Below are 18,143 nucleotides of genomic sequence, written 5' to 3' on the forward strand. Positions count from 1 at the left end.
ATAAGGAAGAAGGTACTCTCCAAACATAAGGAAGAAGGTACTCTCCAAACATATGGAAGAAGGTACTCTCCAAACATATGGAAGAAGGTACTCTCCAAACATATGGAAGAAGGTACTCTCCAAGCATAAGGAAGAAGGTACTCTCCAAACATATGGAAGAAGGTACTCTCCAAACATATGGAAGAAGATACTCTCCAAACATATGGAAGAAGGTACTCTCCAAACATATGGAAGAAGGTACTCTCCTAACATATGGAAGAAGGTACTCTCCAAACATAAGGAAGAAGGTACTCTCCAAACATAAGGAAGAAGGTACTCTCCAAACATAAGGAAGAAGGTACTCTCCAAACATAAGGAAGAAGGTAATCTCCAAACATAAGGAAGAAGGTACTCTCCAAACATAAGGAAGAAGGTACTCTCCAAACATATGGAAGAAGGTACTCTCCTAACATATGGAAGAAGGTACTCTCCAAACATATGGAAGAAGGTACTCTCCAAACATATGGAAGAAGGTACTCTCCAAACATACGGAAGAAGGTACTCTCCAAACATATGGAAGAAGGTACTCTCCAAACATATGGAAGAAGGTACTCTCCAAACATATGGAAGAAGGTACTCTCCAAAACATAAGGAAGAAGGTAATCTCCAAACATATGGAAGAAGGTACTCTCCAAACATATGGAAGAAGGTACTCTCCAAACATATGGAAGAAGGTACTCTCCAAACATACGGAAGAAGGTACTCTCCAAACATATGGAAGAAGGTGGGACGGATGTTCACCTTTCAGCAGGAAAATGACCCTAAGCATACTGCTAAAGCAACACTCAAGTGGTTCAAGGGGAAACATTTAAATGTCTTGGAATGGCCTCGTCAAAGCCCAGACCTCAATTCAATTAAGAATCTGTGGTATGACTTAAAGATTGCTGTACACTAGCGGAACCCATCCAAGTTGAAGGAGCTGGAGCAGTTTTGCCTTGAAGAATGGGCAAAAATCCCAGTGGCTAGATGTGCCAAGCTTATTGTTTATTGTATGTATTTAACCTTTATTTAACCAGGTAGGCTAGTTGAGAACAAGTTCTAATTTGCAACTGCGACCTGGCCAAGATAAAGCGTCGCAATTCGACACATACAACAACACAGAGTTACACATAGAATAAACAAAACACAGTCAAAAATAAAGTAGAACAAAACAAAACAAAAGGTTTTATATACAGTGAGTGCAAATTAGGTAAGTTAAGGAAATAAATAGGCCATGGTGGCGAAGTAATTACAATATAGCAATTAAACACTGGAATGGTAGATCGGCAGAAGATGAATGTGCAAGTAGAGATACTGGGGTGCAAAGGAGCAAAATAAATAAATACCAGTATGGGGATGAGGTAGGTAGATAGCCCATCTGTAAACAGCCCATCTATGTACAGGTGCAGTGATCTGTGAGCTGCTCTGACAGCTGGTGCTTAAAGCTAGTGAGGGAGATGTAATAAAGCATCTCTTGAAAAAGTCAAAACTTGACCTAGAAAATATAAAAAACTATCGGCCTATATCGAATCTTTCATTCCTCTCAAACTTTTTTGAAAAAGCTGTTGCACAGTAACTCACTGCCTTCCTGAAGACAAACAATGTATACGAAACGCTTCAGTCTGGTTTTAGACCCCATCATAGCACTGAGACTGCACTTGTGAAGGTGATAAATTACCTTTTAATGGTGTCAGACCGAGGCTCTGCATCTGTCCTCGTGCTCCTAGACCTTATTGCTGCTTTTGATACCATCGATCACCACATTCTTTTGGAGAGATTGGAAACCCAAATTGGTCTACACAGACAAGTTCTGGCCTGGTTTAGATCTTATCTGTCGGAAAGATTTCAGTTTGTCTCTGTAAATGGGTTTGTCCTCTGACAAATCAACTGTAAATTTTGGTGTTCCTCAAGGTTCCGTTTAAGGACCACTATTGTTTTCACTATATATTTTACCTCTTGGGCATGTCATTCGAAAACATAATGTTAACTTTCACTGCTATGCGGATGACACACAGCTGAACATTTCAATGAAACATGGTGAAGCCACAAAATTGTCCTCGCTAGAAGCCTGTGTTTCAGACATAAGGAAGTGGATGGCTGCAAACTTTCTACTTTTAAACTCGGACAAAACAGAGATGCTTGTTCTAGGTCCCAAGACACAAAGAGATCTTCTGTTGAATCTGACAATTAATCTTGATGGTTGTACAGTCGTCTCAAATAAAACTGTGAAGGACCTCGGCGTTACTCTGGACCCTGATCTCTCTTTTGACGAACATATCAAGACTGTTTCAAATAGAGCTTTTTTCCATCTACGTAACATTGCAAAAATCAGAAACTTTCTTTCCAAAAATGATGCAGAAAAATGAATCAATGCTTTTGTTACTTCTAGGTTAGACTACTGCAATGCTCTACTTTCCGGCTACCCGCATAAAGCACTAAATAAACTTCAGTTAGTGTTAAATACAGCTGCTAGAATCCTGACTAGAACCAAAACAATTTGATCATATTACTCCAGTGCTAGCCTCCCTACACTGGCTTCCTGTTAAGGCAAGGGCTGATTTCAAGGTTTTACTGCTAACCTACAAAGCATTACATGGGCTTGCTCCTACCTATCTGTCTGATTTGGTCCTGCCGTACATACCTACACGTACGCTACGGTCACAAGACGCAGGCCTCCTAATTGTCCCTAGAATTTCTAAGCAAACAGCTGGTGGCAGGGCTTTCTCCTATAGTGCTCCGTGTTTATGGAATGGTCTGCCTACCCATGTGAGCGATGCAGACTCGGTCTCAACCTTTAAGTCTTTACTGAAGACTCATCTCTTCAGTGGGTCATATGATTGAGTGTAGTCTGGCCCAGGAGTGTGAAGGTGAACGGAAAGGCTCTGGAGCAACGAACCGCCCTTGCTGTCTCTGCCTGGCCGGTTCCCCTCTTTCCACTGGGATTCTCTGCCTCTAACACTTTTACAGGGGCTGAGTCACTGGCTTACTTACTGGTGCTCTTTCGTGCCGTCAGTAGGAGCGGTGCGTCACTTGAGTGGGTTGAGTCACTGATGTGATCTTCCTGTCTGGGTTGGCGCCCCCCCCCCCCCCCTTGTGTTGTGCCGTGGCGAGGATCTTTGTGGGCTATACTCAGCATTGTCTCAGGATGGTAAGTTGGTGGTTGAAGATATCCCTCTAGTGGTGTGGGGGCTGTGCTTTGGCAAAGTGGGTGGGGTTATATCCTTCCTGTATGGCCCTGTCCGGGCCATACATCATCGGATGTAGCCACAGTGTCTCCTGACCCCTCCTGTCTCATCCTCCAGTATTTATGCTGCAGAAGTTTATGTGTCGGGGGGTTAGGGTCAGTTTGTTATATCTGGAGTACTTCACCTGTCTTATTCGGTGTCCTGTGTGAATTTAAGTATGTTCTCTCTAATTCTCTCTTTCTCTCTTTCTTTTTCTCTCTCGGAGGACCTGAGCCCTAGGACCATGCCCCAGGACTACCTGGCATGATGACTCCTTGCTGTCCCCAGTCTACTTGGCCGTGCTGCTGCTCCAGTTTCAACTGTTCTGCCTGCGGCTACGGAACCCTGACCTGTTCACCGGACGTGCTACCTGTCCCAGACCTACTGTTTTCAACTCTCTAGAGACAGCAGGAGCGGTAGAGATACTCTGAATGATCGGCTATGAAAAGCCAACTGACATTTACTCCTGAGGTGCTGACCTGTTGCACCCTCAACAACTACTGTGATTATTATTTGACCATGCTGGTCATTTATGAACATTTGAACATCTTGGCCATGTTCTGTTATAATCTCCACCCGGCATAGCTAGAAGAGGACTGGCCACCCCTCATAGTCTGGTTAGGGAGTTTTTCCTAGCCACCGTGCTTCTACACCTGCATTGCTTGCTGTTTGGGGTTTTAGGCTGGGTTTCTGTACAGCACTTTGAGATATCAGCTGATGTAAGAAGGGCTATTTAAATAAATTTGATTTTGATTTGATTTGATTTGATCCTATGTGACAGGTCTACTGTCACCAGTCCTATATGACAAGACCTGTACTGGCACCAGTCCTAGATGACAAGACATGTACTGGCACCAGTCCTAGATGACAAGACCTGTACTGGCACCAGTCCTAGATGACAAGACATGTACTGGCACCAGTCCTAGATGACAAGACCTGTACTGGCACCAGTCCTAGATGACAAGACATGTACTGGCACCAGTCCTAGATGACAAGACCTGTACTGGCACCAGTCCTAGATGACAAGACCTGTACTTGCACCAGTCCTATATGACAAGACCTGTACTGGCACCAGTCCTATATGACAAGACCTGTACTGGCACCAGTCCTATATGACAAGACCTGTACTGGCACCAGTCCTATATGACAGGTCCTGGGTTGCCAGGTGTGCGTAATGAGGGTTGCCAGGTGTGTGTAATGAGTGTTGCCAGATGTGCGTAATGAGGGTTGCCAGGTGTGCGTAATGAGGGTTGCCAGGTGTGTGTAATGAGTGTTGCCAGATGTGCGTAATGAGGGTTGCCAGGTGTGCGTAATGAGGGTTGCCAGGTGTGCGTAATGAGGGCTGCCAGGTGTGTGTAATGAGGGTTGCCAGGTGTGCGTAATGATGGGTTCTCACCCTGAGAACCATGTCGGCAGTAATGATTGTAGGTCTCACCCTGAGAATGCTGTTAGTGGGATGATTGGAGGACTCACCCTGAGACCCATGTCGGCAGTGATGATTGGAGGTCTCACCCTGAGAACCATGTCGGCAGTGATGATTGCAGGACTCACCCTGAGAACCATGTCGGCAGTGATGATTGGAGGTCTCACCCTGAGAACCATGTCGGCAGTGATGATTTGAGGACTCACCCTGAGAACCATGTCGGCAGTGATGATTGGAGGACTCACCCTGAGAACCATGTCGGCAGTGATGATTGGAGGACTCACCCTGAGAACCATGTCGGCAGTGATGATTTGAGGACTCACCCTGAGAACCATGTTGGCAGTGATGATTTGAGGACTCACCTTGAGAACCATGTTGGTGGTGATGATTGGAGGACTCACCCTGAGAACCATGTTGGCAGTGATGATTGGAGGACTCACCCTGAGAACCATGTCGGTGGTGATGATTGGAGGACTCACCCTGAGAACCATGTCGGTGGTGATGATTGGAGGACTCACCCTGAGAACCATGTCGGCAGCGATGATTAGAGGACTCACCCTGAGGACCCTGTTGGCGGTGATGACTGGATGCTGGTCGTTGACGGCTGTGACCTGGATGTACACGGTACAGGGAGAGCTCTGTTTCCTCAGGCCTGTGTCGTTGGCCACCACAGTGAAGTTGTCTTCTAACGTCTCACTGCTGTCATGTATGTAGTAGATTACCCCCTGCTCCACCTAGAGGGCGAGAAAGTTAAGAGACTAAAAATAAACAATTACATTCATTTAAGAAATACGCATGCACGGGTTATGAAGTCCTTAATGTAGGTGCATAGTAGATTAAGGCATACAGGTATAATTCATGACGAAGAATTCATAGGGCATTGTATGACGTGTTCCACGTGTCTATAAATTGGTTATAAAAGTATTATCATAATCAATAGTTTGATTGATTACTCCACATGAGAAACTAAACCAACGAAACACTGAGCATCCGTAGGTACATACATATGAGGTGTTTTTAGCTTGCGTAGGCTATATATCCTTCTCCGATATTATTCGCAAGGACAATCCAAATATGAACAATCAGTGGAGAACTTAACATATTTTTGATATTTTTGTTCAACATGAAGAAAGAGAGAACGACAGAAAGAGATAAGAGTCACGGAAACCAAACCGGCTACGCGCGTGCGCCATCGTGCATAAATGTATTTTGTCCCCCTACACCAAACGCGATCACGACACGCAGGTTAAAATATCAAAACAAACTCTGAACCGATTACATTAATTTGGGGACAGGTCGAAAAGCATTAAACATGTATGGCAATTTAGCTAGCTAGCTTGCACTTGCTAGCTAGTTTGTCCTATTTAGCTTGCTAGCTTGCACTTGCTAGCTTGTTTGTCCTATTTAGCTAGCTTGCTGTTGCTAGCTAATTTGTCCCGGGATATAAACATTGAGTTGTTATTTTACCTGAAATGCACAAGGTCCTCTACTCCGACAATTAATTCACACATAAAATCCACACATAAAACGGCCAACAAATCGTTTCTAGTCATCTCTCCTCCTTCCAGGCTTTTTCATCTTTGAACTTATATGGTGATTGGCATCTAAACTTTTACCACAACTACCGGCAAAACAAATTGTCTTTCAATCACCCACGTGGGTATAACCAATGAGGAGATGGCACGTGGGTACAGGACCTTCAGTACAATCTGCATTAGAAATAGAAAGGAGTTTTATTTTAGCCCTTGGCAACGCAGACGCTCGTTGGCGCGCGCAAGCAGTGTGGGTGCAATAATTGACTAACATAGATTTCTAAATTTATTTTGCGACGCTCGGGCACGCCACGTGTCCGGTCTGGTCAGCATGTTACATTACCTGGCGTCTGGTGAAAACCCGTAGAGGAACCCCGGGGTAACGTGAATGTTCAATGTGGCCATTCTGCGGGGGTTCAGACAAGCTATACAGGAAGTTGAGGCCAGAGAAGTGTCGGCTGGTGACCCTGAGCACTTCCTGGGTCAAAGCCTTGGATCCGCCCTCTCTGAGGGTGAAGTTCAACACCTGTAGTAGTAGAAGGATTAGCATTTATTATTCGCTAGCAGTCATAGAAATGTAAAGTATTTAATTGCACCGTTTGCACTGAATCCTGTGCATATGATAAATAAACTTTGATTTGTACACCACTTTACAAACATAAATTGTCAACGCACAATAAAAACCTATGATAGCATGAATAATTCCACAATATAAAACCTAAAATGCAATAATTCTAAAATGACAATACCTGTAGAGGGATGAGGTGGGCGATGATGTCCACGGACATGCTGATATTGTTGACCTCCGTGACCCCGTTGGAGACATCCAATAGGAAGGTGTCATTGACCTAAACAGGAAGAAGAGACATTTTTACATGGACCTTTTAGTCATTTAGCAGACACTCTTATCCAGAGAAACGTACAATCAGTGCAACTTAGGTAGGTAAAAACAACCACACATCAATGTCATTGCAAGTAAAATCTTTTTCCAAAAAACCCAGGAAAAGACAAATGTGCGTGTGGGAACAAGTGTGAGAAAGATGAGTATCGTGGCTTTGGGATGGTCGAGGGGATAGTTTAGGGGTGGTCTAGGGGATAGTTTGGTTGTGGTCTAGGGGATAGTTTAGGGGTGGTCTAGGGGATAGTTTGGTTGTGGTCTAGGGGATAGTTTGGTTGTGGTCTAGGGGATAGTTTAGGGATGGTCTAGGGGATAGTTTAGGGATGGTTAGGGGATAGTTTAGGGGTGGTCGAGGGGATAGTTTAGGGGTGGTCTAGGGGATAGTTTAGGGGTGGTCTAGGGATAGTTTAGGGGTGGTCGAGGGGATAGTTTAGGGGTGGTCTAGGGGATAGTTTGGTTGTGGTCTAGGGGATAGTTTAGGGGTGGTCTAGGGGATAGTTTGGTTGTGGTCTAGGGGATAGTTTAGGGATGGTCTAGGGGATAGTTTAGGGATGGTCTAGGGGATAGTTTAGGGATGGTCTAGGGGATAGTTTAGGGGTGGTCTAGGGGATAGTTTGGTTGTGGTCTAGGGGATAGTTTAGGGATGGTCTAGGGGATAGTTTAGGGATGGTCTAGGGGATAGTTTAGGGGTGGTCGAGGGGATAGTTTAGGGGTGGTCTAGGGGATAGTTTGGTTGTGGTCTAAGGGATAGTTTAGGGGTGGTCTAGGGGATAGTTTGGTTGTGGTCTAGGGGATAGTTTAGGGGTGGTCTAGGGGATAGTTTAGGGGTGGTCTAGGGGATAGTTTGGTTGTGGTCTAGGGGATAGTTTAGGGGTGGTCTAGGGGATAGTTTGGTTGTGGTCTAGGGGATAGTTTAGGGATGGTCTAGGGGATAGTTTAGGGGTGGTCTAGGGGATAGTTTAGGGGTGGTCTAGGGATAGTTTGGTTGTGGTCTAGGGGATAGTTTAGGGGTGGTCTAGGGGATAGTTTGGTTGTGGTCTAGGGGATAGTTTAGGGATGGTCTAGGGGATAGATTAGGGGTGGTCTAGGGGATAGTTTGGTTGTGGTCTAGGGGATAGTTTAGGGATGGTCTAGGGGATAGTTTAGGGGTGGTCGAGGGGATAGTTTAGGGGTGGTCTAGGGGATAGTTTGGTTGTGGTCTAGGGGATAGTTTAGGGGTGGTCTAAGGGATAGTTTGGTTGTGGTCTAGGAGATAGTTTAGGGATGGTCTAGGGGATAGTTTAGGGGTGGTCTAGGGATAGTTTGGTTGTGGTCTAGGGGATAGTTTAGGGGTGGTCTAGGGGATAGTTTGGTTGTGGTCTAGGGGATAGTTTAGGGATGGTCTAGGGGATAGTTTAGGGGTGGTCTAGGGGATAGTTTGGTTGTGGTCTAGGGGATAGTTTAGGGATGGTCTAGGGGATAGTTTAGGGGTGGTCTAGGGATAGTTTGGTTGTGGTCTAGGGGATAGTTTAGGGGTGGTCTAGGGAATAGTTTGGTTGTGGTCTAGGGGATAGTTTAGGGATGGTCTAGGGGATAGTTTAGGGGTGGTCTAGGGGATAGTTTGGTTGTGGTCTAGGGGATAGTTTAGGGGTGGTCTAGGGGATAGTTTGGTTGTGGTCTAGGGGATAGTTTAGGGGTGGTCTAGGGGATAGTTTATGGGTGGTCTAGGGGATAGTTTGGGGTGGTCTAGGGGATAGTTTGGGGGTGGTCTAGGGGATAGTTTGGGGGTGGTCTAGGGGATAGTTTGGTTGTGGTCTAGGGTATAGTTTAGTTGTGGTCTAGGGGATAGTTTGGGGGTGGTCTCGGGGGTAGTTTGGGGGTGGTCTAGAGGATAGTTTGGGGTGGTCTAGGGGATCGTTTAGGGATGGTTTAGGGAATAGTTTGGGGATAGTCTAGGGTATAGTTTGCGGGTGGTCTAGGTGATAGTTTGGGGATGGTTTAGGGGATAGTTTGGTTGTGGTCTAGAGGATAGTTTGGGGTGGTCTAGTGGATAGTTTGGGGGTGGTCTAGGGGATAGTTTGGGGGTGGTCTAGGGGATAGTTTGTGGGTGGTCTAGGGGATAGTTTGGTGTGGTCTAGAGAATAGTTTGGTTGTGGTCTAGGGGATAGTTTGGGGGTGATCTAGGGGATAGATTGGGGGTGGTCTAGAGTATAGTTTAGTTGTGGTCTAGAGGATTTTTTGGGGGTGGTCTAGGGGATAGTTTGGGGGTGGTCTAGGGGATAGATTCGGGGTGGTCGAGAGGATTTTCTGGGGGTGGTCTAGGGGATAGTTTGGGGGTGGTCTAGGGGATAGTTTGGGGGTGGTCTAGGGGATAGTTTGGGGGTGGTCTAGGGGACAGTTTGGTTGTGGTCTGGGGGATAGTTTGGGGGTGGTCTAGGGGATCGTTTGGGGGTGGACTAGGGGATAGTTTGAGATGGTCTAGGGGATAGTTTGGGGGTGGTCTAGGGGACAGTTTGGTTGTGGTCTAGGGGACAGTTTGGTTGTGGTCTAGGGGACAGTTTGGTTTTGGTCTAGGGGACAGTTTGGTTGTGGTCTAGGGGACAGTTTGGTTGTGGTCTAGGGGACAGTTTGGTTGTGGTCTAGGGGACAGTTTGGTTTTGGTCTAGGGGACAGTTTGGTTGTGGTCTAGGGGACAGTTTGGTTGTGGTCTAGGGGACAGTTTGGTTGTGGTCTAGGGGACAGTTTGGTTGTGGTCTAGGGGACAGTTTGGTTGTGGTCTAGGGGACAGTTTGGTTGTGGTCTAGGGGACAGTTTGGTTGTGGTCTAGGGGACAGTTTGGTTGTGGTCTAGGGCAGTGGTTCCCAAACTTTTTATAGCCCCATACCCTTTCAAACATTCACATTCAACCTCCAGCTGTATCCCCTCTAGCACCAGGGTCAGCTCACTCTCGAATGTTGTTTCTTGCTATCATTTTATGCCTGCCACACACACACACTATAAGATACATTTATTAAACATAGGAATGAGTGTGAGCTCGTGGGAAGTGACAAGGAGCTCTTATAGGAGCAGGGCACAAATAATATAATAATAATCAATAATTTTGCTCTTTATTTAGCCATCTTACATATAAAACCTTGAATGACGTTATGGATACAACATTGAAAATGGTTAACTTTGTTAAAGCAAGGCCCCTGAACCCCCTGCCCAATGCAATGATACTGCCAGCGACCATGTTACGCTTTTACAACATACAGAAAGAGGTGCCCTGGTTATCAAGGGGCAAAGTATTGACATGTATTTTTGAATTGAGAGAAGAGCTTAACATTTTCTTTACTGACCATCATTTTCACTTGTCTGGCCGCTTGCATGATGATGAGTTTCTCACACGACTGGCCTGTCTCGCCTGAATGATCTGAATCTAGGATTACAGGGACTCTACGTAACTATATGCAATGTGCGGGACAACATTGAGGCTATGATTAAGAAGTTGGACCTCTTCTCTGCCTGAATTAACAAGGACAACACACAGGTCTTTCCATCATTGTATGATTTTTTTTGTTCGTGTATAAATGAACTCAAGCTTACGGACAATGTCAACCGTGACATAGCGAAGCACCTGAGTTAGTTGGGTGCGCATTTACGCAGATACTTTCCCGAAACGGATGACAGTGTCGGTGTGTAGGCATCGCTCCGCCCGTCCGCCCGCCTCTCAATGTTTGATCCTCTGCTCCGCGCGCTTGAGTGCTTGCTGCTGTAATCCAGGAACTATGCATGATAAAACAACAGTTGATGCACTGATGACTGTACCGTTGTCAAATAACACTGATGTCATTGGGGAAGCCCAGTTGATTGCGTTTGTGCGATCAAAATTAATGAGCACATTCTGTTCTGCAAGAAGCTAACGGGGACAGCTTTTTATCATGCTGCATCAATGCTTGAGAGAATGAAATGATTAATTGCCCACATAAAGAAGGTAAATCCACAATCTATCATTCACATGGAGCCATTGGCCAGCAAGAGAATCTCCTGAATTACATGATGTTTTGAATGACGCAGTGAAAAGTGATTCACTTTATCATGTCTAAGGCCTCTGAATCACCGACTGTTTTAATAAAGGCTCTGTGGTGACAGTAGGACTGGGCGTCAGCAGCTACTGCTTCACACAACGACATGACTATCCAGAGGGAAAACACTACAGAGGCAGTTTGAGCTGTGTGCCGAAGTGAAGGGATTTTCTGTCTGAGCACTCACACCCCCTTGTGGCTGTGTTTGAAGACACAGCCTGGGGAGCCCGCCTCGCCTATCTTGCTGATTGATGTGCTCAGCAAACTGAACAACATGAATTGAACTCTGCAAGGTGGACACACACACACACATTCTAAAGATGTATGACAAAGTGTGTGGATTCATGAAGAAGATCAAACTCTGGGAGAGGAAATGTGAAGATGTGGGGAAATACGTTTTTCTTCCCCCCCCAGCAGCTTGACACCTAACTTTTTGACAGGTGATGTTGACAGAGCTCCTATGGTGCAAATAGTAAGCTCACATTTATTTATATTTATTTATTTTACTGTTATTTTACCAGGTAAGTTGACTGAGAACACGTTCTCATTTACATCAACGACCTGTGGGAATAGTTACAGGGGAGAGGAGGGGATGAAAGAGCTTTGTAAGCTGGGGATGATTAGGTGACCATGATGGTATGAGGGGCAGGTTGGGAATTTAGCCAGGACACTGGGGTTAACACCCCTACTCTTACGATAAGTGCCATGGGATCTTTAATGACCTCGGAGAGTCAGGACACCCGTTTAACATCCCATCCGACAGACGGCACCCTACACAGGGCAATGTCCCCAATCACTGCCCTGGGGCATTGGGATATTATTGTTTTTTTAGACCAGATGAAAGAGTGCCTCCTACTGGCCCTTCAACACCACTTCCAGCAGCATCTGGTCTCCCATCCAAGGACCGACCAGGACCAACTCTACTTAGCTTCAGAAGCAAGCCAGCAGCATCTGGTCTCCCATCCAAGGACCGACCAGGACCAACCCTACTTAGCTTCAGAAGCAAGCCAGCATCATCTGGTCTCCCATTCAGGGACCGACCAGGACCAACCCTGCTTAGCTTCAGAAGCAAGCCAGCAGTGGGATGCAGGGTTGTTTGAATTCAACTCCTACTTCAATGACAAAGAAATCAAGTCTGCCAAACTTGACTGGCTGCGTAAACCACATTTTTGTCAAGCCAGTCACACACACATTGGGGGGCGGGGTACTTCAGGCAGGTCAAAGTGTTTTAGGGGTACAGCAGACAAAAAAGGTTAAGAACCTAGGGTCTAGGGGATATTGTCTAGGGGATAGTGTCTAGGGGATAGTGTCTAGGGGATAGTGTCTAGGGGATAGTGTCTCTCTAGATAATAGTGTCTAGGGGTTAGTGTCTATGGGATAGTGTCTCTCTAGGGGATAGTGTCTCTCTAGGGGATAGTGTCTAGGGGATAGTGTCTCTAGGGGATAGGGGATAGTGTCTAGGGGTTAGTGTTTAGGGGATAGTGTCTCTAGGGGATAGTGTCTAGGGGATAGTGTCTCTAGGGGATAGTGTCTAGGGGATAGTGTCTCTAAGGGATAGTGTCTCTAGGGGATAGTGTCTCTAGGGGATAGTGTCTAGGGGATAGTGTCTCTAGGGGATAGTGTCTCTCTAGGGGATAGTGTCTAGGGGATAGTCTCTCTAGGGGATAGTGTCTCTCTAGGGGATAGTGTCTCTCAAGGGGATAGTGTCTAGGGGACAGTGTTTCTAAGGTATAGCCTAGTGGTTAGCCTAGTGGTTAGAGCGTTGGACTGGTAACCTTAAGGTTGCAAGTTCAAACCCCCGAGCTGACAAGATACAAATCTGTCGTTCTGCCCCTGAACAGGCAGTTAACCCACTGTTCCTAGGCCAGTTAACCCACTGTTCCTAGGCAATCATTGAAAATAGGAATTTGTTCTTAACTGACTTGCCTGGTTAAATAAAGGTTAAATAAAGATAAAATAAAAAAATAAAAAACATCTGTGACTGGTGCTACATGCTAATATATCTGTGACTGGTGCTACATGCTAATATATCTGTGACTGGTCATACATGCTAATACATCTGTGACTGGTGCTACATGCTAATATATCTGTGACTGGTCATACATGCTAATACATCTGTGACTGGTGCTACATGCTAATACATCTGTGACTGGTGCTACATGCTAATGCATCTGTGACTGGTGCTACATGCTAATATATCTGTGACTGGTCATACATGCTAATACATCTGTGACTGGTGCTACATGCTAATATATCTGTGACTGATGCTACATGCTAATGCATCTGCATCTGTGACTGGTGCTACATGCTGAAGTCCTTGTGGATGATTGTTCACAACACAAGAAGAGTACTGTTACTCAAGCGTAACTTATGACACCTGGGAAAAAAATGACCAAACCATTGACAAAAAAAGGTTGCCTCCAATCTTGATAAACAGGTGAACTTTTAGACAGAGGTTCTGACGACAAAAACAGACATAACAGCGACACTGGGATTCTCTGCCTTTGACTCTATTACGGGGGGTTGAGTCACTGGCTTACTACTGCTCTTTCGTGCAGTCCATAGGAGGGGTGTGTCACTTGAGTGGGTTGAGTCACTAATGTGATCTTCCTGTCTGGGTTGGCGCTCCCCCCCCCCCCGCCCTGGGTTCGTGCCGTGGGGGAGATCTTCATGGACTATACTCAGCCTTGTCTCAGGGTAGTCAGTTGGCGGTTTGAAGATGTCCCTCTAGTGGTGTGGGGGCCGTGCTTTGGCAAAGTGGGTGGGGTTATATCCTGCCTGTTTGGTCCTGTCCGGGGGGTATCATCGGATGGGGCCACAGTGTCTCCTGACCCCTCCTGTTTCAGCCTCCAGTATTTATGCTGCAATAGTTTATGTTGTCGGGGGGCTAGGGTCAGTCTGATATATCTGGAGTATTTCTCTTATCCGGTGTCCTGTGTGAATTAAAGTATGCTCTCTCTAATTCTTTCTCTCTCTCTCTCTCTCTCTCTCTCTCTCTCTCTCTCTCTCTCTCTCTCTCTCTCTCTCTCTCTCTCTCTATGCTCTCTAATTCTTTCTTTCTCTCTCTCTCTATCCTCTCTCTAATTCTTTCTTTCTCTCTCTTTCTCAACATCTTTATATAACCAGGTAGGCCAGTTGAGAACAAGTTCTCATTTACAACTGCGACCTGGACAAGATAAAGCAAAGCAGTGTCGACATAAACAACAACAACAGAGTTACACATAAACAACAACAACAGAGTTACACATAAACAACAACAGAGTTACACATAAACAACAACAACAGAGTTACACATAAACAACAACAACAGAGTTACACATAAACAACAACACAGAGTTACACATAAACAACAACAACACAGAGTTACACATAAACAACAACACAGAGTTACACATAAAAAACAACAACAGAGTTACACATGAAATAAACAAACGTACAGTCAATAACACAATAAAATAAGTCTATATACAGTGTGTGCAGTATATACAGTGTGTGCAAATTAGGTAAATATTATGACATAGTGCAAATGCGTTATGTGTTTTTCAGTGGATGGAAACTTTTAGAGAACGACCTCTCAAAACCAACCCTGAAAAGACTGTGCCTCACGCGATGGGCATCCAGACGTGATGCCAGTCGACATGTGTGGTTCCGCTATGCAGAACACCGTGCAGAACACCGTGCAGAACACCGTGCAGAACACTATGCAGAACACCATGCAGAACACCGTGCAGAACACCGTGCAGAACACCATGCAGAACACCATGCAGAACACCGTGCAGAACACCATGCAGAACACCATGCAGAACACTATGCAGAACATCTTGCAGAACACCGTGCAGAACACTATGCAGAACACCGTGCAGAACACCATGCAGAACACCATGCAGAACACCGTGCAGAACACCGTGCAGAACACCGTGCAGAACACCGTGCAGAACACCGTGCAGAACACCATGCAGAACACCATGCAGAACACCGTGCAGAACACCGTGCAGAACACCATGCAGAACACCATGCAGAACACTATGCAGAACATCTTGCAGAACACTGTGCAGAACACCGTGCAGAACACCGTGCAGAACACCATGCAGAACACTATGCAGAACACCGTGCAGAACACTATGCAGAACACCGCGCAGAACACCGTGCAGAACACCATGCAGAACACCTTGCAGAACACCGCGCAGAACACCATGCAGAACACCGTGCAGAACACCATGCAGAACACTATGCAGAACATCTTGCAGAACACCGTGCAGAACACCGTGCAGAACACCATGCAGAACACCGTGCAGAACACTGTGCAGAACACCGTGCAGAACACCATGCAGAACATCTTGCAGAACACTATGCAGAACACCGTGCAGAACACCGTGCAGAACACCATGCAGAACACCGTGCAGAACACTGTGCAGAACACCGTGCAGAACACCGTGCAGAACACCATGCAGAACACCGTGCAGAAGCCGAACAGTGAAGAGCGCATAGAGGCAGCGGGGATAGACAAAAGGGTTGGAGACGGTTGGATTATAGAGATGGTTGGATTATAGAGATGGTTGGATTATAGAGACGGTTGGATTATAGAGACGGTTGGATTATAGAGACGGTTGGATTATAGAGACGGTTGGATTATATCAGTAATGTACAATCCAGGGAGAAGTAGCGGAGAAAGTTCTCCAGAGGAAAGACATGGACCTACTTCTGGCATGTTAGGAAACGCAACAGACACATTGACCCAGTTCAGAGGGAAGTTTGAGGACATCAAGAGTACGGCCAAGACACTGGTAGCTACATGGGGCAGCTTGTTTACTGAAAAGTGACCAAGGCACACACAAAGAGGCACTTTCGATGAACTCTGTGAGGACTTCAGAATGACACGTTTTAGAGTGTCTGTGTTCTATGTTGATACTGCAACCACCCAATTCAAACGTTGTTTCACCAGTAAGAATGAAATCGCAAACCGCTTTACTTTGTTTGAGCCCTCAAGAAATCATCTTCGCCAAAGATGAAGAAGAAATGTTGTTCGCTTAAAGATGATAATCTGTTTGAATCTGCCAATTTATTCTCCAGACTGTAACTGACAGTTAGACTTACAGGTTATGTCGTTGTCTTTTGTTTGAATTGTTTACGTGTCCGCTGTGCGGGGGAAATGATAATACAAGCGGAACTACGTAGCTAATACTGTTGTAACGGGGATCCTTATTGTAGCAACACACTGTTGGAGGGAAGGCAATCCTGCGCTGCTAGTTAGCTAAGTTTTCATGTCATCGGGTGTAGTTCATAAAGGTTGAAGGATGTATGTTAGGATGAAGTGTGAATTCATGCCAGGAATAATAAAGTTGTGAAGTTTGATTTCCTCCCTTCTGTAATAAGCAGCCAATGAGGTATTTTTTCCTTTATTCATGTGTTTAATCTGAACCCGTTATAACGCCGGTTAAACTGTTATGTATGTAAACACTTCAGAGTTATACCAAGCTAATAAGTCACTCGTAAGATAAGAAGGTTGTAAGAGTGTGCTGAACTGTGTTTTCATTTACTTTATAGTTCTCGCGGAAGGTGATAATTCTGACTAAAACTACAGAATAAAGCCGCCCGTTAAAATCAAGGAACGGCTGTGCTCGTGGTTACTGAAGGGAGCTCCACAGACCAGTAGACCAGCAGTCTCTCAAGTTGGATTTAATTTAATTTACCTTGAATATTGCAGCCCATTTGTGTAGGCTATTAGCCAGACACAACACAGTAAAGAGTGGCTGGATGTATCCTCAAGCCGACTACCTTGTTCTTCGTTGTTAGGCTATTAGCCAGACAAAACACAGTAAAGAGAGGCTGGATGTATCCTCAAGCCGACTACCTTGTTCCTCGTTGTTAGGCTATTAGCCAGACAAAACACAGTAAAGAGAGGCTGGATGTATCCTCAAGCCGACTACCTTGTTCCTCGTTGTCAGGCTATTTGATGTGTCATTTGAAAATACTAAATGACATGTCGACCAATAGGTTACACTGCATAATGAAACAATGCTCAGTGAGCGAGTGTTTTGAGCGTGGACTAACCAAAATATTACTCATTAATAGTCTGGTTTTATGCACAACAACTTTTTATCCAAGCTGGGAGATAAGCGCGAGGACGGCTCATGTCATGCAGGCTCAGGTAGGCTATACAGGACAGTTTGGAGAGAGCTTCGAGGACGGCTTATGTCATGCAGGCTCAGGCAGGCTCAGGTAGGCTCAGGTAGGCTCATGCAGGCTCAGGTAGGCTCAGGTAGGCTCATGCAGGCTCAGGTAGGCTCAGGTAGGCTCAGGCAGGCTCAGGTAGGCTCAGGCAGTCTCAGGTAGGCTCAGCTAGGCTATACAAGACAGCTGTGTATATACAGCAAATGCTGCGGCATCTAAAATGTATTTAAATGATTGAATTTCCTTAATTACTGAACAAGTAATTACATTATTGCCACCCTTAATTACTGACCAGGTAATTACATTACTGCCACCCGCGAGCGGTCTAAATGGAAGCCTTGGGACACCGTGTATAGCTGTGTGAAATGTTCTGTTATAATCTCCACCCGGCACGGCCAGAAGAGGACTGGCCACCCCTTATAGCCTGGTTCCTCTCTAGGTTTCTTCCTAGGTTCTGGCCTTTCTAGGGAGTTTTTCCCTAGCCACCGTGCTTCTACATCTGCATTGCTTGCTGTTTTGGGGTTTTAGGCTGGGTTTCTGTACAGCACTTTGTGATATCAGCTGATGTAAGAAGGGCTTTATAAATAAATTTGATTGATTGATTTATAGGATAAACAAGAGGAAACTACGTCTAATTTGGCCTACCAATTAACAGTTATCCATTAGCTAAAGCAAAGCTATAGGCTACATGTCCTGGCACCACAGAAAGCCCATCATTGATTCGATAGGCAGCCACATAGACATGTCCTAATTTCAGCACCATGGGCAGCAATCGGTAGTCTATACTTTGAGTGAGTGGCTGTCTGGCTAATGCATTTGAACTCCGACCTTGCG

At 45.6% G+C, this 18,143-nt stretch overlaps 1 protein-coding gene across 1 annotated transcript in view; it reads right to left on the reverse strand.

Annotated features, from left to right (window-relative positions):
- The window catches only part of LOC135513459 (chondroitin sulfate proteoglycan 4-like), an 82,248-nt gene that overhangs the window by 32,694 nt on the left and 31,411 nt on the right, over nucleotides 1–18,143 (reverse strand). The window contains exons 7-9 of the mRNA XM_064936338.1: nucleotides 6,947–7,045; nucleotides 6,541–6,723; nucleotides 5,223–5,399 (exon numbers count right to left, since the gene is read on the reverse strand). Coding sequence (XP_064792410.1) covers nucleotides 5,223–5,399; nucleotides 6,541–6,723; nucleotides 6,947–7,045 — 459 coding nt within the window. The remainder of the gene's footprint in view (nucleotides 1–5,222; nucleotides 5,400–6,540; nucleotides 6,724–6,946; nucleotides 7,046–18,143) is intronic.

This window comes from Oncorhynchus masou, chromosome 25 (assembly GCF_036934945.1).
Source record: "Oncorhynchus masou masou isolate Uvic2021 chromosome 25, UVic_Omas_1.1, whole genome shotgun sequence".
Lineage (NCBI taxonomy): Eukaryota > Metazoa > Chordata > Actinopteri > Salmoniformes > Salmonidae > Oncorhynchus > Oncorhynchus masou.